The sequence below is a fragment of the Salvia miltiorrhiza genome, chromosome 1 (assembly GCF_028751815.1).
Source record: "Salvia miltiorrhiza cultivar Shanhuang (shh) chromosome 1, IMPLAD_Smil_shh, whole genome shotgun sequence".
Lineage (NCBI taxonomy): Eukaryota > Viridiplantae > Streptophyta > Magnoliopsida > Lamiales > Lamiaceae > Salvia > Salvia miltiorrhiza.
In genome coordinates this window covers 69,922,141-69,944,129 of record NC_080387.1, presented here as the reverse complement: position 1 = coordinate 69,944,129, position 21,989 = coordinate 69,922,141, and the positions used below count along the sequence as shown (strand labels likewise).

Genomic DNA, 21,989 nt, shown 5'->3' with positions numbered 1-21,989 from the left:
AAGGAATCATGTCATGCGCTCTCCTTAATCCGGGGTCCTATGGCATCTCTAATAATTCATCATTCAAAATCCCTGCAATTCTAGAGCCTCTAACTCAATTCTCTATTGCTGACGTGGCAATATAATTCCACATCACTTATTTTATATTTGATTATTTAATTAAGTTATTTTCCTTCACTAATTTTCGATATCACCAATTTCAATTCCCCTTCCCACACTAATGATTTCACCCTCACATTCACCAATTCCTCCACCAGATTTCCACCAACTGCACTCGGATTCCAGTCGCCACCGCCGCCTTCACCGCGCCGGCCACCTCCCTTCCCCCGCAAGCCCTCCGATCTGCATCGCCGCCTCTTTCTTTCTTCAATCGGCGGCTCCACCCCCCACCGCTCTCTCCGCCGCTCCCGCAGCCTCAGCCGCTTCTCCCGCCCCATTGCGCCAGAGCCGGAGGCCGAGATGGACTGCATCAAAAACGTGCCCAGGGGAAAATTCGTCAACACCACGAGGGGCTCGACCTCGCTGGCACCAACCGCGAATCGCCGAGCCCCTAGATCCCCAAAGTCTCACCGCCTCTTTGTGATTTTCGGCGACCACGGCAGCCATGTCCGCCGATCTGCCACCTCCCTTCCCCCATATGGTAAGTATTAAATGTTTGACTATTTTAAATATAGAATGATTATTATTTTGGAAAGATTTTTAACAATGTAAACATAAACCCTAGATTTTTATGTTAATTAATTTTCGGTAGCTGCAAATTATGTAAATATAGAATGGCAATAAACTTTAGAAAGAATTTTTTTTGGAAACAATTTTATCAAAGGAAACTTAAACCCTAGATTTTCATCTATAAATTCATTAGTTTGAATTATTAAAGATGCAGCAGACGCAAGATAACCTTCTTCTTCTTCTTCTTCTTTTGTTGTCTTTCTTTTGTTTTGCATTAACGCCACAATACCTCCTTCTTCTTTTTCTTCTTTTTTCCAGATTTTTGGTTTAGAGGATTAAGGGATTGCTTACTTCCCTGTTTTGGCGGGTGGCGGCTGGAAATTTTTTAGACATTATCGTAGACAAACAGGAAGAAATTATCATTATATGACCAAGGTTTGTGATTTGATAAAGATCATCGATTCATTTCTCAAATAAATATGAATAATTGTGCAGGGAAAACATAGCTGATAATGCTAATCTTGATTGTTTTGTATATAATTGAGGTGGCTTGATCTTGATGGGTTGGTGCTATGAAGAATCAAATTAACTGATTATAGTTTAAATTTCTTTTTATGGAGTAAATCAATATTTGATTTAAACAAATTTAAACATGATCACAACCTTTTTAAACATGATCCTCTTTCGGCATTGAACACCAGATGATCGTATGGGAATCAATGATTGCATTCGAATGATGTATTTTCATTCACATGAATTGTTTTTGGATAGAGGCTAGGAAGAGCCCTAAGTCATTGTTTACTTTTTTTTCCCCTTGCTTTTTTCATTCTTTCTTATTAGAGACGATTGGTATTCATTTAATTGTTTCTTTGTATGTTTTCTTGTGTTGCAGGATTTTTTGTTTCCCAGTTCTCTATCACAATCTCTGTTTGCATGGCTGAAGTAAGTGTTGATTCTCTGGTTAGTCCCGAAAAAGATAAATTGAACGATGGGAAAATAAATGATAAAATGAAGGTTCTGCTGGGAATCAGGATTCTCTGAGTAATGGGCTATGAAAATTTTATTGCGGTATGTCTGCATTTCTTGGTAAACAATGAAGTTTAGATATTATAATCCGTGGATAGTTTGGATTCATTGGGATATTTATGCTATAGTAGTAAGTATGGATTTTTCTGATATCTTTCTTATAAAATTATGCATCTGTTTATGGTTTGAAAGATTTGATGTGTGCAAATCCTTGAATGAGTCTTAAATTTTAGATTAGTCTTTATGTTTCTAATAGTTTTTACATGTTTTTTTGGCTTATATGTTTGAGAAAATTGTTGCATTACCTGCAGAGAAACAACTTTTTGGAAGAGGGATTTGAGTTCTGTTTCGAAGTCATTAAAATCCAGATGGTGTTTGTTCAGGATTCAAGATTTGTTGAAGGATGGTGATGAGGGGTTGAAGATTGTAGGCCATTTTTCTGTTCACTCACAAAGGATAGGAAAATTTGTAGCAACAATGATCCTATCTGTATAGCTACGTAGTTGTAGTATTGACTTTGAGCAAATTAAACAAAACTGTTATTATAAAATATTGATTAGGTTGTAGTTTGAACTATATGCCTTGAATCCGTCCTAGATTCAAATTAAATAACACTAAATTATTTATCTAAATTATTCTCTTTTTAGAGAGGTATTTAAATTATTCTCTTACTTGGCTCTTTTACACTACCCTATTACAACCTTTTCTAATAACTAATATACATATTTATACAAACTAGAAAAGGTGACGTGCGTTCGCACGTAAAAATGAATTATCATTGAATAAATTTTTATGAATATAAATTTATATTTTATTTTATTTTATAACAATATTTATCATTTTCATTAGGGGTGTAAATTCGGGTTGCCGGTATCGGGTATACTCTCACCCGCCCCGATACCTGCACGGGTATCGGGTGCGGGTATTGTTTTCTCAAAAACTGCGGGTATTGGGTACCCTCGGGGTACCCGCGGGTACCCGCATGTAACTTTTAATTAAATAAATAATTTTTATAATTATTAATTACTTTATAGGAAATATGAAATAGAAAGGATATTTTTAATTTTTTTTTCTAATTAATAATTAATTTATTATTTCTTCGTCACAGATTTTATGGATATTCGATAAAATAGAAATGATATTTTCAATTTTTTTTCTAAAATGAGGGACAAAATACCCGCGGGTAAAGAGGATACCCGCACATTGCGGGACAAGAATATCCTCCGGCGAGACAAAACACCCTCCAGCGGGACAAAAAAACCCGCAAAATTAAAAACAATCAAGAACTTGCAGGAAATAAGGGTACCCTCATTCTCGCAGCGGGTATCCGTTGCGGGCATTCGGGTACCCGCAACATGTAGGCGGGACGAGTGAGGGTGGGGTTTCGGACGATTTTGTCCCGCGGGTACCCGAATTTACACCCCTAATTTTAATGTATTTTTCGAACCAATTATTGGTTAGTTCTTAAAAGTATAATGTTATAGAACTCATAAAATTAAAATATTAATTTTAATTAATTAAACATCACCTAATGGATTTTAATTACAATATTTTTTTTGAGGGAAATACATAATAGGGGGTTCAACCCCAAATTTTTGTAAATTTTAGTTTCTATGTGTAATACATTTGTTTCTAGCGATGCGTCACCTTTTTTATTATGATAGTTTGACATGATATGTTAACATTTTTTTTAATGAATTATTTCCATAATTTATAAATATATTATAAAATAATTTCTACGTTTATTTTTTATATAAATTATAATAATAAATAATACCCGTCGAAATTCGACGGGTTACACACTAGTTAGGTCAATTCTATAGGTTTAATTACACCATTGATTTGGAAATTCTATATACATACATACGTAGGCAGAAAAAGCAAAAAAGCAACTCAAAATTATGAGCTTTCTTTGATGCAAAGAGGCATTAAATTTCATTATGAGTTGCTGTTGTTGATTGTAATCAAGAAACGCGTTGTATATATACACCAAACAAATAAATATCACATCCTTCATGAGTAGTTAAGTGAGCTAGGGCCCTTGTTGGTAGACTACATAGTTTTACATCACAAATTCTTGTTTCTTCAAAAACAAAAATTTAAAAATTATGATATGATTCAAAGACAATCCATGTGACTCCTCATGTGCTTATGCAATTGCATATTCAAGCAAGAGTTGGTTGGGAACAAATCATTGCTTAAAATGTTTATTGGTTGATACACAAATCCATGTGAGTGTGTTTCCAAGTCTCATAGCCACCACATATCCATTTCGACTAGCAACTCTGAATTCCAAACAGATAACACATTTCTTTAATTTTCCACCTATATATATAGACAACACAATTCTCATCTTCAACCATCAACAAGCCTTCTTTATCTTAATTTCTTCTAGATTTTGATTTCTTTCACAACTACTTGATAAAAAGAAGAGAGAAAAAATCCTCTCATTTCCCTTGATTTATTACACAATGGCCATCCGCCAGATGCTGAGACGGTCTTTATCCAGCGAGAGAAGGTCAGCTGAAGTAGTTCCCAAGGGGCATCTTGCTGTTTATGTTGGTGATAATGAAAAGACGCGGTTTGTGATTCCAGTCGCATACTTGAACCATCCCTCGTTTCAAGAGTTGTTGTATCAAGCTGAGGAAGAATTCGGATTCAATCACCCGATGGGCGGCCTCACCATCCCTTGCAGTCAAGAGTTATTTGTAGATTTCATCTCTGGCTTCAGCACAAGATGATTTGTAGCAATGGTTTTAGGAGGAATAGAATTTTATAGATTAGAAAATGTATATATGTATCCATTGGCAATACATAATAGTAAATGAATATACATGAAAATTTATGGAGCAAACTTTTGTTACCTAATTAATCTGCGTTGATTGATTTCTTCAAGAATGAGCTTTTCTTATTAGAAAGCAAAGACACAACTCGTTTAAATCGCTCTATGGGTGGCCTCATCATCCCTTGCAGTGAGGACTTGTTTGCAGGTTTCGTCTCTAGCTTTGCCAGAAGATGATGTGCTTTAATTAAAAGGTTCATTTTTTTTTTATTTTTTTTTGTAGATTAGCAGATAATTATTGTTCTCTTTGACTAATTATCATTATAGATAAACTGGAGGTTAATATTTCAATTAGGAATGTAGCTTAATTGGCAGAGCATTCAAATCTCTTGAGTATGATATTAGGGTTCAAATCCGATCATCTCCAAAAAAATTTACTTCTAATTAATCGATTTTTTTTCTTTAATTGAATATTATTGTAAACGATTATATATTAATTGGATGTTAACATTTCAATTAGGGGATGTAGCTCAATTGGTAGAGCATTCAAATTTCTTGAGTATGATATAAGGTTTGAATCCTATCATCTCCAAAACCTTTTTAACTTCCTAATTAATTGAATTTCTTCAATCAATTTTTCTTTAATTGTAACTTTATAAACGATTATATATTAATTAGATGTTAATAATTCAATAAGGAGATGGCAGAGGGTTCAAAACTTCAAATCCCCACATCTCCATATTCTTTAAAACTTTTTTTTGAAGCGCCATATTTTTTAAAACTTTATTATTTGAGTTTCTTTCAATCAACTTTTCTCTTAATTGTGATTATTATATCCTATTCATCAAATCCCATCATCTCCATATATAAATTTTTTTTAGGGGAAAAAAACGAAAATACTATAATAAACTAGAATGAACAATATCGAGAAGCCAAGACAAAAAGTGTAACTTGGAGATCATCACACCATTAAAATTCATTTTTGCTAGTGTTGGTAGAGTACATAGTTTTACATCACAAATTCTTGTTTCTTTTGAAAAAAAAAAAAAAACAACAACAACAACAAATCCATGTGACAACTCATGTGATGATCAATTTGCTTAAAATGTGTATGTGGTTGATACACAAACATGTGATGATTTATTTGCTTGTGTTTCATAGCCACCACACTATCAATATGAATTTCAAAGAAATAGGACATTTCTTTTCCAGCTATATATATATACAACACATTTCTCATCTTCAACCATCAACAACAAGCCTTCCTTAGCCCTCTTCTTGATTTTTATTTCTTTCACAACTATTTGATAGAAAGAAGATAACAAATCTCCCATTTCGCTTATTTGGTTTGTTCAACAATGGCCATTCGCCAAATGCTGAGACGGTCTTTATATATCCAGCGAGAGAAGGTCAGCTGAAATAGTTCCCAAGGGGCATGTTGATGTCTACGTTGGAGATAATTAAAAGAAGCGGTTTGTGATTCCAGTGGCGTACTTAAACCACCCCTCGTTTCAAGAGTTGTTGTATCAAACTGGGGAAGAATCATTTTTTTTAAATCATTTTTTTTCTTTACTTGTAATTACTATTAATTATAAACGATTATATATTCATCGGATGTTAATATCAGTTTTTTTAATCATTTTTTTCTTTACTTGTAAGTACTATTATAAACTATTATATATTCATCGGGTGTTAATATTTCAATTTGGGGATGTAGCTCATTCAAATTTCTTGAGAATGATATAGGTTTCAATTCCCATCATCTCCAAAATTTTAAACATCTATTTAATCGAATTCCTTTAGTAATTTTTTCTCTTTAATTGTAATTATTATAAACGGAGTATATATTAATTGGATTATAATATTTAAATTAGTGGTTTCGTCTCTAGCTTTGCCAGAACATGATGTGCTTTAAAAGGATCTTTTTTTTATAGATCAGCAGATAATTATATCTCTTTTAACTGTAATTATTATTATAAATAAACTGGAGGTGAATATTTCAATAAGGGGATGTAGCTCAATTGGTAGAGCATTCGTGTTTCTCGAAAGAGACATAGGCTTAAAAACCTATGAGAATGATATAGGGTTCAAATCCCATCATCTCCAATAGTTTTTAACTTCTGATTATTGATTTCTTTTATCATTTTTTTCTTTGATTGTATATTATATTGTAAACGATTATATATTAATTGGACGTTAATTTTTCAATTAGGGGATGTAGCTCAATTGGCAGAGCATTCAAATTTCTTGAGTATGTTATAGGGTTCAAATTCCATCATCTCCAAAATTTTTAATTTCTAATTAACTGAATTTCTTTAATCATTTTTTTTGTTTAATTGTAATTTTATAAACGATTATGTATTAATTGGATGTTATTAATAATTCAATAAGGAGATGGCTGAGCATTCAATCTATTGAGAATGATATATGGTTCAAAACTTCAATAATTAAGGAGATGGCTGAGCATTCAATCTATTCAGATAAGATACACTAACGATATGATATACAAAAATAAAATAAAAAATTGAGTATATATTAGTTGGATAAATGATGAGTTGATCAATTTAATTTCTACGAGATTGACTTTGCATACTTGATTATATTGAGGAATTAAAAGAATAGACAAGCATGATAACTGTAGTTTCCACTAATATTGATTTGGTTTTATACTTTTAAGGAATTTAGGTGAATATTAGTAGTTTATTTGTGTTTGGTTCATGGCGGAGAAATCACGAAATTTCCCTAGCTAACTTTTGATGCTGACTTACTCTCTCCATGCTTAATTTATGTGGTTTTTGAGATCAGATATTTATATTAGATATATGTAAAACTTTTACTTGTAAATTACATAAATCTATAAATAGTAAGTGCTCTGTATGATGACATTTATTGAATATAACATTGACCAGACCATCATTCTATTAGTTATTATATTGAGGGAGAGTCTTGTGTCAGATGTCTAACGGGTCAAGATCTGTTTGACGAGTTAAGACCGAATTAATCAAATATCGTGACCAAATATGAATTTGGATTTGAATATATAGATATTGTCTAATAAGTGATTTTTTTTATGTAAAAGAGAGTTCGAATATAATTAATAATATTCAGTTCAATCGCAAGAAGGGAAAAATTAAAAGACACCATCTAAGTAGGTAGGAGCATTGTGGCCTTGCGAAAATATAGAAAACTTGTCTGTACGTATAGAAATCTTGACATAATTTTTTTGATTCATCCATCAATATAAACAGCACCAACAAAGAGGTCAAAATGGCAAAAATGAAGCAGATTTGTGTGTTTAATAATGTGCCTAAAATAGAGTTTCTATTAGCAATCAATGGTGAGAAAGAAGTGAGAGAGAAGGGGCCATAGAAGCACATGCTTTTGCCTTTTCCACATCTCCTTTTCTCTTATACAATATATCATTTTCTACTTCAATTTTATGAGCTGTTTTAGGCATCAAGGTTTTGTTATATGAGGGCCCTTGTTGCTAGTCTTGGTAGAATACATAGTTTTACATCACATATTCTTGTTTTTCTTCAAATAAAAAATTAAATAAAAAAAATTATGATGATTCAAAGACAAAGTCCATGTGACTACTCCTCTTGTGATGATCCATTTGCTTAAAATGTGTAAGTGGTTGATACACAAATCCATGTGATGATTTATTTGCTTATATGTTGCATAGCTACCACATATCCATTTAACTATCAATCTGAATTTCAAAGAGATGAGACATTTCTTTCCACCTATATATATAAACAACACATTTCTCATCTTCAACCACCAAACAAGCAATTTAGTTTAATGTCTTCTTGAATTTGATTTCTTTCACAACTACCTGATATAAAGAAAATAAAAATCTCTAATTTCACTTACTTGATTTGTTCAACAATGGCCATCCGCCAAATGCTGAGACGGTCTTTATCCGGCGAGAGAAGGTCAGCTGAAGTAGTTCCAAAGGGGCATCTTGCTGTTTATGTTGGTGATAATGAAAAGAAGCGCTTTATTATTCCAGTAGCGTACTTGAACCATCCCTCGTTTCAAGAGTTGTTGTTTCAAGCTGAGGAAGAGTTCGGTTTCAATCATCCGATGGGAGGCCTCACCATTCCTTGCAGTCAAGAATTATTTGTAGATTTCCTCTCTGGCTTTATATAGCACAAGATGATTAATTTGTAGCAATTGTTTTAGGAGGAATAGAATTTCGTAGATTAGAAAATGTATGTATCCATTGGAAATACATAATAGTAGATGAATGAATATACATGAAAATTTATGGAGCAGAACCTAATTAATCTGTTGATTGATTTCTTCAAGAATGAGGTTTTCTTATTTTTAGAAAGCAAACACACAACTCGATCGTTTCAATCACTCTATAATATGGGTGGCCTAAGCCTTAGTATCCCTTGCAGTGAGGACTTGTTAATTTGTAGGTTTCGTCTCTAGCTTTGCCAGAAGATGTTGTGCTTTAAACGGCTCTATTTTTTATTTTATTTTTGTATATCAGCAGATAATTATTTCTCTTTAACTGTAATTATTATTATTATAAATATACTGGAGGTAAATATTTCAATAAGGGGATGTAGCTCAATTGGTAGAGCATTCATGTTTCTCGAAAGAGACATAGGCTTAAAATCCTATGAGAATGATATAGGGTTCAAATCCCATCATCTCCAATATTTTTTAACTTCTTATTATCGATTTCTTTAATCATTTTTTTCTTTAAATTTTATAAACAATTATATATTAATTGGATGTTATTAATAATGATATAGCTAGGGTTCAAAACTTCAAATCCCCACATCTCCATATTCTTTAAAACTTTATTATTTGAGTTTCTTTCAATAAACTTTTCTCTTAATTATATCCTATTTGTTAAAAAAGCGTGGAGATTAACAAACCTTTAATATCAAATCTCATCATCTCCATAATTTTTTTTGATGGAAAAACGAAAATACTATTATAAATTAGAATGGACAATATATCAAGAAGCCATGACAAATTAAAAAGTCTAACTTCGAAATCATTACACCATTATTATAATCGGTAATAAATGTAATGGAGGTTAATAATTTAACAAAATAGGGATATAGCTCAATTGGCAGAGCATTCAATTGATTTGAGAATGATATAGGGTTCAAATCCCATCATCTCCAAATTTTTTAAATTCTTAATTTTCGAATTTCTTTTATTCATCTAGTCTCTTTAATTATAATTATTATAATCCGCAATAAATTTAATGGAGGTTAATAATCTAACAAAACAGGGATGTAGCTGAATTGGTAGAGCATTCAACTGATTTGAGAATGATATAGGGTTCAAATCCCATCATCTCCAAATTTTTTAAATTCTTAATCTTCGAATTTCTTTTAATCATCTAGTCTCTTTAATTATAATTATAATTATTATAATCGATAATAAAAAATTTTAAATTCTTAATTTTCGAATTTCTTTTAATCATCTAGTCTCTTTAATTATAATTATAATTATTATAATCGATAATAAATTTAATGGAGGTTAATGATCAAACAATAAGGATTTGGAGATATAAATCAAGAATTCTCCAACATCATGCTTTTTTGCATCATATGTGGCTAAGAATTTGTCATGTATATACATTCATTCATGTACTGGATTTTTTTTTCCTTGAAATACATTATCTGCTAATCTACAAAAATCTGATCCTACTAAACATATCATCTTGTGTTCAAACAAGAGATGAAATCTACAAACAAGTCCTCACTGCAAGGGATGGTGAGGCCTCCCTTAGGGTGATTGAACCCGAACTCTTCCTCTGCTTGCAACAACAAATTTTGAAACGAGGGGTGGTTCAAGTACGATACAGGAATCACAAAACGCTTCTTTTCATCCTCCCCAACATAAACGGCAACATGACCTTTTGGAACTTCAACTGACCTTCTTTCGCTAGATAAAGATCGTCTCAAAATTTGACGAATGACCATTGTTGTATGAATAAGAAACTTTCTCAAGTGAAACAAATACTCTTTTTGCAGATTTGTTGTGACAAGAAATGAAAAGTGAAAAGCTTTAGAATTTTTGAAAATTTGTTGATGGTTGTGGTTTGGAAATATGTTGTATATATAGAGAGGTACACAAGCAATGTTGAATCACTCTAAAGTTTGATTAGCAATAACCACAAAATGGATGTGTGGTGGCTATGAAACTTGGAAAAACACAACCACATGAGAAATCACATGGATCTGTCCATCAATTGCTATATAAGAATTGAAGCAAGAAACAGAATTTTTGGAGGGAATTAAAAGCATTAGTCCCCTACACTGTCTAGCTACATGGCCCTCAAATGCCCTACATAAAATTATAATTTGACCAATAAAAAAAATAATCCCATCGTCCCATTAAAAGTGGTATGTATTCCATTTTGGGTCGTCCCACTATAAGTGGTCTGTTTCCATAAATGGAAAAATTTAACCTTTAAAAAAGTGTAGGCTCTACCACTTTTAATCAATTTACACCTTCTCCGTGATTCCACTACGAAGTAAGTATAATTTTTTTGTACCAATCTCTAATAATCCATCTGGTTGTGCTGGTTGTAAACATATATAGCATTAATGTGGTCCACGTTTAAATAAGGAATGGAAGAAATCAGCAGACTCGTGCGATTATGTTTCTGCAACGTATATATCCTAAAGTACTAAAATTTAATTCAAAAATAATAGAAACTTATTGTGAAAAACTTGACTTGAAGAGTGAATCAAGTGGGACATTAGAAATAATAGAATAGGTGTAAATATCTCACTTATTCTTTCTCAACTAATCATTTATTCTACTCCCTCCGTCCACGAACATCTTTCTAAGAGAGTGAACACGGGTTTTAAGAAAAACAAGATTTATATTTAGGGTTGGTTAAACTGAAATTTAGAGATCAAGCGACGGTAGACTCGTACATGAGACCTTTGGCCACAGACATTAACTACTCTATCAACACATCCAGAGAACACATTGTGTGCAGTGGTCACACAAACTCCAGATAAGTTTTCAACACATTACTCAGTAAGGATATATTAATCTTAAAAGAATAAGATAAGAATGAATGCTTAAGCCTTAAAGATACATAATTATTTATATATTTATTTTTATTCATCTATCATTATGAACAGCACAAACAAAGAGAAAGTCGTTTTTGATGATGCTTTCACTCCCTCGAAGTTGGTAAAAGCAAGAGGTAAATAAATTGAGCTTCTGACATAAATTTTTGAGATTTTTTTAGGTGGAAATAGGCATCAATGTTTGTTAAGTGAGGGCCCTTGTTGCCATTGTTGGTAGACTACATAGTTTTACATCACAAATTCTTGTTTCTTCAAAAACAAAAATTTAAAAATTATAATATGATTCAAAGACAATCCATGTGATTGTGTTTCCAAATCTCATAGCTACCACACATCCATTTCAACTAGCAACTCTGAATTCCAAAGAGATAAGTACACATTTCTTTTCCACCTATATATATAGACAACACATTTCTCATCTTCAACCATCAACAAGCCTTCTTTAGCTTTCTTCTTGATTTTGATTTCTTTCACACCTACTAGCTAGATAAAAAGAAGATAATAAATCTCTCATTTCACTTACTTGATTTGTTACACAATGGCCATCCGCCAGATGTTGAGACGGTCTTTATCCAGCGAGAGAAGGTCATCTGAAGTAATTCCCAAGGGACATCTTGCTGTTTATGTTGGTGATAATGAAAAGAAGCGGTTTGTGATTCCAGTGGCGTACTTGAACCACCCCTCGTTTCAAGAGCTGTTGTTCCAAGCTGAGGAAGAATTCGGGTTCAACCACCCGATGGGCGGCCTCACCATCCCTTGCAGTCAAGAATCATTTGTAGATTTCATCTCTGGCTTCAGCACAAGATGATTTGTAGCAATGGTTGTAGGAGGAATAGAATTTTGTAGATTAGAAAATGTATGTATACATTGGAAATACATGATAGTAGATGAATGAATATACATGAAAATTTATGGAGCAAACTTAGTTACCTTAATATATATGTTGATTGATTTCTCCAAGAATGAACTTTTCTCATTTGAAAATTTTTAGAAAGCAAACACACAATTCAGGTGAATATATTTGGCTGATAAATCCATTCAAGAAAAGTCTGCTTGCAAGTAAATATGATTGGCTAACATCGTCTTTTAGTACTACTATCGATGCATTAAACTGTAATTATTTCTCTTTAACTGTAATTATCATTATAAAGATACTGGAGGTAAATATTTCAATAAGGGGATGTAGCTCAATTGGTAGAGCATTCGTGTTTCTCGAAAGAGACATAGGCTTAAAATCCTATGAGAATGATATAGGGTTCAAATCCCATCATCTCCAATATTTTTTAACTTCTGATTATCGATTTCTTTAATCATTTTTTTCTTTAGTATGATTTAGGGTTTCAAATCCCATCATCTCCAAAGTTTTTAACTTCTAATTAATTGAATTTCTTTAATTAAATTAGAATGGACAATATATCAAGAAGCCATGACAAATTAAAAAGTCTAACTTCTAAATCATTACACCATTAAAAAGAAGTAGCACATGAAACTAACTCACGCGCCGCCTTATTCGATTCTCTACGCGCATGACAAAAATCAAGCACCACTTGCTTACGAGCATGTTGGAAAAGTTCCCAAAGATCATCAGTAAGGGACTCCGAGCCTCCATGCGCGTCGTGTAAAACATGAATCGCAAGCATGGAATCTGAAAACATCACCACCGGCCCCAAATCTTCGCCCTTGGGCAAGGTAGAAACCAAATAGCAAGCATGAGAGCATGCAACAATCTTCAATCACATCAACAAGCCTTGAAGAAACTCTTTAGCTTTCTTGATTTTGATTTCTTTCATAACTATTCTTCTCATTCTAACTTGAGAGAAAAAAGTTTAAACAATAACCATTCGCCAGATTTTGAAAAGATATTTTTCGAGAGAAAGAAGGTCAGATGATCAAGTTTCAAAAGGGCAAAATTACTTGCCCAACTTGAATTAATTTTATTATCAATGTTCTATATATTTCAGGTGTCCCACTTGAATTAATTGACTCTTTAATTAACCAACTTCAAAATTCAAGTCGATCTTGCACAATTTTTAATGTTAGAATATAATTAATTCTTAACCGATTAATTATTAATTGGAGGTTAATATTCTAGTAGGGGATGTAGCTCAAGTAGCGGAGCATTCAACTTGTTGAAGAATGATAAAGGGTTTCAAATATTTAGATTCTAATTAATTGAATTTCTGTTAATCATTTCTTCTCTTTAATAATAAGAATTTGAAGATATATAAATCCAGACCCGGTATTCTCCAACAACACAATGCTTTTGCATCAAAAAGTGGCTAAGAATTTGCCATGTATGTTTATTCATGTATCAGAATTTGGTTTGATTTTGAATACATTATCTCCTAATCTATAAAAATATTTGACTCTACTAATTAACATAATCATCTTCTGTTGAAGCCAGAGATGAAATCTACAAATAAGTCTTCACTGCAAGGGAAATAGCAATTCTTGAAACGAGGGGTGGTTCAAGTATGATACTGTAATCACAAAACGCTTCTTTTCATCCTCCCCGACATAAACAGCAACATACCCTTTTGGAACTTCAGCCGAATTTTTTTGAACCACTTATAGTGGGACAGAGGAAGTATAATTTATTTGTACCAAACTCTAATAATTCATCTGGTTGTGCTGGTTGTAAACATATATAGCATTAATGTGGTCCACGTTTAAATAAGGAATTGAAGAAATCAGCAGACTCATGTGATTATGTTTCTGCAACTATATATCCTAAAGTACTAAAATTTAATTCAAAAATAATAGAAGCTTATTGTGACAAACTTGACTTGAAGAGTGAATCAAGTGGGACATTAGAAATAATAGAATAGGTGTAAATATATATCTCACTATTCTTTCTCAACTAATCATTTATTCTACTCCCTCCATCCACAAACATCTTCCTAAGAGAGTGGACACGGTGGACGGTAGACTCGAATATGAGACCTTTGGTCACGGACATTAACCACTCTATCAACACATCCAGAGAACACATTAAGTGTGTGCAGTGGTCACAATTCACAAACTCCAGTTAAGTTTTCAACACATTACTCAGTATGGATATTAATCTTAACAGAATAAGATAAGAATGAATGCTTAAAGATACATAACTATTTATTTATTTATATGATCATCTTTCATTATAAACAGCACAAACAAAGAGAAAGTCGTTTTTGATGATGCTTTCACTCCCTCAAAGTTGCTAAAAGCAACAGATAGGAATGAAAGAATTGCTTAGTATTAGTAGTCAAATTTTTCTCCAAGTAGAAATTCTAAAAAAAATAAAAAATCTACTCAACAATGTATACAACAGTAGGAGGAGTAATCTTAGCTTCTGCTCAAGCAAGAGGTAAAGAAATGGAAAAAATGAAACAGATTGTATGTATGTTGAATAATGTGCCTAAATTAAATATAATTTTCATTCTCTCTTACTAGTAGTATTATTTTATACAAAGTTCTGACTTAAACTTTTTGAGCTTTTTTAGGTGGCAAAATGAGGGCCCTTGTTGCCATTGTTGGTAGACTACATAGTTTTACATCACAAATTATTGTTTCTTCAAAAAATAAAATAAAAAATTATGATATGATTCAAAGACAATCCATGTGATTGTGTTTCCAAATCTCATAGCCACCACATATCCATTTCAACTTGCAACTCTGAATTCCAAAGAGATAACACATTTCTTTTCCACCTATATATATACACAAACACAATTCTCATCTTCAACCATCAACAAGCCTTCTTTAGCTCTCTTCTTGATTTTGATTTCTTTCACAACTACTTGATAGAAAGAAAATAAAAAACTCTCATTTCACTTACTTGATTTGCTACACGATGGCCATTCGCCAAATGCTGAGGCGGTCTTTGTCCAGCGAGAGAAGGTCAGCCGAAGTTCCCAAGGGGCATGTTGCTGTTTATGTTGGAGATAATGAAAAGAAGCGGTTTGTGATTCCAGTGGCGTACTTGAACCACCCCTCGTTTCAAGAGTTGTTGTTTCAAGCTGAGGAAGAATTCGGGTTCAATCACCCGATGGGCGGCCTCACCATCCCTTGCAGTCAAGAATTATTTGTAGATTTCATCTCTGCCTTCAGCTCGAGATGATTTCTAACAATTGTTTTAGGAGAGCTAGAATTTTGTAGATTAGAAATGTATGTATCCATTGGTTACATAATAGTAGATTAAATGAATATACATGAAAATTTATGGAGCAAACTTTTGTTACCTAATTAATCTGTTGATTGATTTCTTCAAGAATGAGGTTTTCTTATTTGAAAGTTTTTAGAAAGCAAATACACAACTCGTTTCAATCGCTCTATGGGTGGCCTCACCATCCCTTGCAGTGAGGACTTGTTTGCAGGTTTCGTGTCTAGCTTTGCCAGAGGATGACGTGCTTTAATTAAAAGGATCAATTTTATTTTGTTGATCAACAGATAATTATTTTTCTCTTTAATTGTAATTATTATTATAAATAAACTGGAGGTTAATATTTCAATTAGGGGATGTAGCTCAATTGGTAGAGCATTCGAGTTTCTCGCAAGAGACATAGGCTTAAAATCCTATGAGAATTGATATAGGGTTCAAATCCCATCATCTCCAATATTTTTTAACTTCTGATTATCAATTTCTTTAATCATTTTTTTCTGTAATTATTATACGATTATTCATTAATTGGATGTTAATTTTTCAGTTACGGAATGTAGCTCAATTGGTAGAGCATTCAAATTTCTTGAGTATGATATATGGTTCAAATCCCATCATCTCCAAATTTTTAAACTTCTAATTAATTGAATTTCTTTAATCATTTTTTTGCTTTAATTGTATATTATTGTAAACGATGAATTATCTCGCTGAAACAAATAATTTAGGGACTGTCGTTATTGGAAAAAATTGATTTCAATTGTACACAATATGCTCGGACACAACTGTGTACTGAGACTTCTAATTAATCGAATTTCTTTAATCATTTTTTTGCTTTAATTGTATATTATCTGAAACAAATAATTTAGGGACTGTCATTATTGGAAAAAATTGATTTCAATTGTACACAATATGCTCGGACACAACTGTGTACTGAGAAAAGAGAGGGAACTTTGTTTGACTTTGACCCTTAAGAATAACTTAATCTTTTTATAAAATATAATTTTATCTATTAAACTTAACGTTTTATCTTTATGGCTACATATGTCTTAAACTATATCAAATTGGCTATTTTTGTTTTTTTTAAAGGTCGAGATAAATTATATAAATGAAGAGTACAAGGGTACTCAACCCTCATACAGTACAGTTCCATAACTGTAGTTTCCACTAAGATTGATTTGGCTTTCTACTTTTAAGGAATTTAGGTGAACTAATGGAGGTTAACCACAATGTGTGTTTCGTGGCACCAATTAGGTTTAGTTTATTTGTGTTTGGTTCATGGCGGAGAAAACACGAAATTTCCCTAGCTAACTTTTGATGCTGACTTACTCTCTCCATGCTTAATTTATGTGGCTTTTGAGATACTCCCTCCGTCCGCCAAAAGTAGACCACTTTGGTTGGGCACGAGATTTAATAAAATTGGTGATGATTTTGATGTAGTGGAGAAAGGGTCCCACCACTTTAGGAGATGTGTGGTTGAGATTGAATTTGAGGTGGTTTTTTTGTAAATAAAGAGTGTTTGTAAGGATAAAAGATTAAAGTGGGTGGTGGGACCATTTCCATAAAAGGAAAGTGGTCTACTCTTTGCGGACGCCCAATTTAGTAAAAATGGTCTACTTTTGGCGGACGGAGGGAGTAATATATATGGAATATATATAACATTTTTACTTGTAAATTACATAAATCCATAAATAGTAAGTGCTCTGTATGATGGCGTTTAGTGAATATAATATTGACCGAACCATCACTCTGTTCATTATTATATCGAAGGAGAGTCTTGTGTCAGATCGTTTAACGAGTCAAGATTTGTCTGACGAATCAAGACCAAATTATAGACACCGTCTAATAAATATTTTTTTTGGTGCGTAAAAGAGAGTTCGAATTAATAATATTCAGTTCAATCGCAAGAAGGGAAAAAAAGACACATCAAGTAATTATATGTTTTGCAAAACATAAAAGCACATGAATTCCGGAGGAATGCGCAGCATCAGCATCACCATACGAGCCACGCAGAGGTCGTTTCCTGCCCCGCGAAGTAGAAGAGCTTGGGGTTTCTGGCAGGGAGGCTGTAGGCGCATCAGGCTGGAGGGAGACGGGAGGTTGACTCATTCCTGCAACGACAAAAAAAAAAAAAAAAAAACTCATTATTATGAACAGAGCTCTAAAATCACCAAATACCAAACAAAAGAAAATATGTATTACCTTTGTGACCATTGCTCATACCATTTTTTATAATATTTCTTAGTGCATGATGATTTAATGAAAGAAATCATTTCATCATCTGTATAACCAAGTATTTCAGGAATAATAAAACCGCCATAGTTGATGATCAGTTTTGTCAAATCCGATCTTAGTTCCCGTGTAAAATGATAGGCAGCAAGCTTTTTGTTTAACTGATAGCTCATGTCAAATCGTGCGCCCACTTCTGAGGTTTCTATCTTAGAGGATTCATGATACGTCTTGCTTGAACCGCCAACTGTCATATTGTGCTGCTGAATGGGCATGCATACCTGTACATCTTCATTCTTCCACTGGTTAAGCTCCTGCTCATCAGGAACTACAGGATGTGGCAACAACTTCACCTTAGCAAGTGATTTCCCAATGCAGCAGCAATCACAATCTTCCTTAAGGTGGTAGTCTTGGATTTGTTGTGCCATTCTACATATTTGTCTCCGGTTGACATCATATGCATTTTCATTCATTAACTTAGTAACATGATCCCAATATCGTTTACCCTCCGTTTTCTCCACAGCATGTTTAATATGGATAGTGTCATTTTGAACTCTCGTCGTTAGAATAATAGATGACAGCTCTTGATGAACACGGCTATAAGTTGCTGGACATGTCTCAGCCATGTTTGATGATGATGAAGATGCGGTAGAGTCCAAGTCCATGACTAAAAAAATCAAAGGAAGAAATATGTTATCCAAATTTTATGATGATTAAAAAATCAAAACAACAACTACAACGAGAAAACATGCTTCTTCGTGTTTTTGCATATACATTGCTCACATACCTGCCTTTGCTTTTTGCTTTTCCCTTTGAGATGTATCAAAAGAAATAGATTTCCTTTTGCTCTAGCAATTATTCAAAAAAGAAAAAAAAATTATTGTCACAATCACAATCAAAAAAGAAAATAGCCTTTGTTGATGAATTTCAACAAATTTATGTTTATCTTAGATCACTTGATAATTAATAGCATAAGTAGAGAAATGTGCATTGTGTCTAAGAATCATTATTTCCAAGTTCCCATCTAATGACAGACTAATCTTTACTTCTTTGAGAAAAAATAGCAGTTAGTTGTGTCTGCCATTTGCTGATAGTGTATCGGAGAAACACTACCTGTTATGATCCTACTACTTGTGCTATCACAATGACAGACACTTCTAACTGCTAACTTTGAGTATTTGTATTTCGGTGCTCTCAACTTGACTTGCAGCCAATTATTTGCTTAAACACTACCTTTTGCTCTAGCAATTATTCAAAAAATAAGAAATTTACTATCACAATCACAAACAAAAAAGAAGATAGCAAGAAAAGCGAGAAAGAGAATACCTGGACCTTGCTGTGGCATGTACTCACACACTCACTAACAGACATAGCATAAATCCTCTACAATGCAAAAAGAGCCAACCATTATTTATAAGCAAAAATTCTAATGGTGTTAGTGGGATTTGAAATTGAGATATTCAATCTCAAACTATGCCACTACTCAAATACGAATACAAAATGAAAAATTGGTAAACAGAAATTTAACTATCTTAATAAGAGGAGTGTGATACTATTGGGAGGAATAGTATTGTAGAAAGAATAGTGCTGTCATGCCATTTCGGAAATATTATGTCATTTGGAGGCTGATTTTCAAATTGTAAATCTATCATATACTTCCTTTTCCCTCCACACTCGAATCCATCACATAACTTTGTTTCTCTCATTTTTTAGTTTCTACCCAAGAAATCTTCTTCAAATTCACGGCCGAAACCGATCGGTACCGATATTTTTTTTTTTTTCAAAAAAAGAGTAAATCTGCCCAATTTTTTGAAAAACAGCCTGTAATATTCGAAAAAAAATATAAAAATCTGCCCAAATCAGACCCCAATCTATGCATTCATTCGATTTACCAACCACCAAAAATTCGAAAAAAAAACCTGACCAAAACAAACATCAATTTTTAATCGAAAAAACAACAAAAAATCGATTTACCTTTCGGAGGAGGGGAGAAAGGTGGCGGGGGGAGGTCTGCGTGACTGCGTCAGGCTTCAGCGGCGGAGGAGAAGCCGATCTGGAGTTCTGGACGGCGGGTCAGGGCCGTCTGGCTCGTGCTGGAGACGTCAGACGCGGCGGGGGGCGGCCGGCGGGTCTGCTCGTGCTGGTCTGCTCATGCTGCCGTGCGCGAAGAATGGAGGCGACGCGGGTTGATGAGGGTGGAAACAGGAATAATCTTACAACGCAGAGAGATGATGCAAGAGATGTATTAAAATTCCACTTCCAAACTGATTGAACAAGCAAAACGAGAATTCCTTCTCAAGTTTGATAAACAAAAGCAGCAAACTTCTTATGTACACTTCTCCTACTTGCTTTGCTATTTAAAGGCAAAAAAGGTTTCCCACATAATTGAGTAGAGAAGCCTCTAAGCTCTTTTTAAAATCTTTTCTCCAGTTTTTTTGTTTTCAACTTCATCATTGCAATTTTTTTAGCTTTTTCTTCAACTTTTTTTACTGTGCTTTTTATAGCGTTTTTATTTTATATATATATATATATATATATATATATATATATATATTTTTTTTTCCCCTTTTTTGTGTTTGTTTAACATTTTTTTCAATGTTTTTATTTAATATATTTTTTCTGTATTTTATTATATTTTGTCATAAATTATTTTTTTAGCATTTTCAACTTTACAATTTTTTAAGCTTTTTCTTCATCTTTTTTTTTTTGTGATTTTTATAACGTTTTTAGCATTTTTTTTTTCGATGTTTTTATTTTATATTTTTTGACGTGTTTAATTATATTTTGTCATAAGCCTAAAAAAATTATATATTGTCATAAATTATCTATTCTTTTTTAGTGTTTTCTTCCCGTTTTTTTTCAACATATTTTTTCAGTGTTTTTTTAGTATTTTTTTAATGCTTTTTGTTCATATAAAATAATACTTTCACTTGTATTATATATTACTTAATAGAAATATAACCTTTTTATAATAAAAAAATATTACTTTTGCTTATATCAAATATTACTTTTACGTATATTAAATATTACTTTTTCTCGTATCAAATATTACTTAATAGAAATATGACTTTTTCTAATAAAATACATTTTTTTTCTAATATTAATATTACTTTTGTTTTATATCAAATATACTTAATAAAAATATGAGTTATCATTTTTGCTTATTTCAAATATTACTTTTGTTTCTATAAAATATTATTTTTGTGCATATTAAATATTACTTTTGCTCATATCAAATATTAATTAATAGAAATATGAATTCTTCTAATAACAAATATAATTATTTTTGCTAATATTAAATATTACTTTTGTTTATATCAAATATTACGTAATAAAAATATGACTTATTTTTTCTTCTATCACTTTTGCTTATATTAAATATTACTTTTGCGTATTTCAAATATTACTTTTGTTTTTATCAAATATTACTCAATAAAAATATGACTTATATTTTTTTGCTTATATCAAATATTACTTTTGCTTATATTCAATATTACGTTTGCGTATATCAAATATTAGTTTTGTTCATATCAAATATTAATTATTTCTTAAAATTATTACGTTTGCTTATATTCAAATATTACTTTTGCTTATATCAAATATTACTTTTGCTTATATTCAAATATTACGTTTGCGTATATCAAATATTAGTTTACGTTTACGTTCGCTGATCAGCAGCTTTTTTTTTATTTCTTAAAATTATTAAACCTTGGGGAATATAATTTGGAGTTGTGAAGTATGTTTCTACAACAAGTTTGCAAGAAAAAAATGAATTGAAGTTTGTTACTGGCTGCTTTCAGTTTTTTGATGTTCAGTTTTTTGACTGGTAAATGCTTATTACTGGCTGCTTTCAGTTTCATGTGGGAAGAATTCATCGCCATTATAAAGTATTAGAATGTGTTGTGAGTGGAGTAAGGGTCCTACATTATTGTGAGTGTAAAACTTACTAAAAATAGACCGAATACATTTTATGAGGACGGACGAAAATGAAAAATTGGATATAAAATAAGGACGGAGGGAGTATATATGATTTGAAGCACAAAATTGAATTTTTTTTAGGGAA

At 32.3% G+C, this 21,989-nt stretch overlaps 4 protein-coding genes and 1 long non-coding RNA gene across 7 annotated transcripts; 4 read left to right on the top strand and 1 right to left on the bottom strand.

The window, feature by feature from the left end:
- Window positions 1-172: 172 nt before the first annotated feature.
- LOC131005570 (uncharacterized) lies at window positions 173-2,327 on the top strand. Its single transcript, XR_009095291.1, has 4 exons — window positions 173-640; window positions 988-1,104; window positions 1,562-1,737; window positions 2,007-2,327. It is a non-coding gene; the product is annotated as an uncharacterized LOC131005570 (long non-coding RNA).
- A 5,909-nt stretch (window positions 2,328-8,236) lies between these two features.
- Window positions 8,237-8,714, top strand: LOC131005567 (auxin-responsive protein SAUR20-like). Its single transcript, XM_057932576.1, has one exon. It carries the CDS (start codon window positions 8,369-8,371, stop codon window positions 8,630-8,632), a length of 264 nt encoding a protein of 87 aa, XP_057788559.1. The 5' UTR covers window positions 8,237-8,368; the 3' UTR covers window positions 8,633-8,714.
- A 3,158-nt stretch (window positions 8,715-11,872) lies between these two features.
- On the top strand, window positions 11,873-12,483 carry LOC131005563 (auxin-responsive protein SAUR20-like). Its single transcript, XM_057932573.1, has one exon. The coding sequence runs from the start codon at window positions 12,101-12,103 to the stop codon at window positions 12,368-12,370; it is 270 nt and encodes an 89-aa protein (XP_057788556.1). The 5' UTR covers window positions 11,873-12,100; the 3' UTR covers window positions 12,371-12,483.
- A 2,782-nt stretch (window positions 12,484-15,265) lies between these two features.
- Window positions 15,266-15,786, top strand: LOC131005565 (auxin-induced protein 15A-like). The gene has a single exon (XM_057932574.1). It carries the CDS (start codon window positions 15,395-15,397, stop codon window positions 15,659-15,661), a length of 267 nt encoding a protein of 88 aa, XP_057788557.1. The 5' UTR covers window positions 15,266-15,394; the 3' UTR covers window positions 15,662-15,786.
- A 1,817-nt stretch (window positions 15,787-17,603) lies between these two features.
- Window positions 17,604-20,364, bottom strand: LOC131005562 (uncharacterized). Of its 3 annotated transcripts, XM_057932570.1 has the most exons (5): window positions 19,901-20,364; window positions 19,253-19,309; window positions 18,714-18,774; window positions 17,900-18,593; window positions 17,604-17,808 (listed from the first exon to the last, which is right to left on the bottom strand). In XM_057932570.1, the coding sequence occupies exons 2-5, from the start codon at window positions 19,295-19,297 to the stop codon at window positions 17,775-17,777; spliced, it is 834 nt and encodes a 277-aa protein (XP_057788553.1). In that variant the 5' UTR covers window positions 19,298-19,309; window positions 19,901-20,364; the 3' UTR covers window positions 17,604-17,774. The 3 variants fall into 3 exon arrangements, with proteins under 3 accessions (XP_057788553.1, XP_057788555.1, XP_057788554.1); XM_057932572.1 differs by lacking the exon at window positions 19,253-19,309; XM_057932571.1 differs by lacking the exon at window positions 19,901-20,364 and having other exon boundaries at window positions 19,253-19,881.
- Between the last annotated feature and the right edge of the window lie 1,625 nt (window positions 20,365-21,989).

Coding starts and splice junctions, on each gene's coding strand:
- LOC131005567 (XM_057932576.1), top strand. CDS start 8,369: ATGGCCATCCGCCAAATGCTGAGACGGTCTTTATCCGGCGAGAGAAGG.
- LOC131005565 (XM_057932574.1), top strand. CDS start 15,395: ATGGCCATTCGCCAAATGCTGAGGCGGTCTTTGTCCAGCGAGAGAAGG.
- LOC131005562 (XM_057932570.1), bottom strand. CDS start 19,297: ATGTCTGTTAGTGAGTGTGTGAGTACATGCCACAGCAAGGTCCAG. Junction 18,775..19,252: donor CATGCCACAGCAAGGTCCAG/GTATTCTCTTTC, acceptor AATAATTGCTAG/AGCAAAAGGAAATCTATTTC. Junction 17,809..17,899: donor TATGAGCAATGGTCACAAAG/GTAATACATATT, acceptor TTGTCGTTGCAG/GAATGAGTCAACCTCCCGTC.
- LOC131005563 (XM_057932573.1), top strand. CDS start 12,101: ATGGCCATCCGCCAGATGTTGAGACGGTCTTTATCCAGCGAGAGAAGG.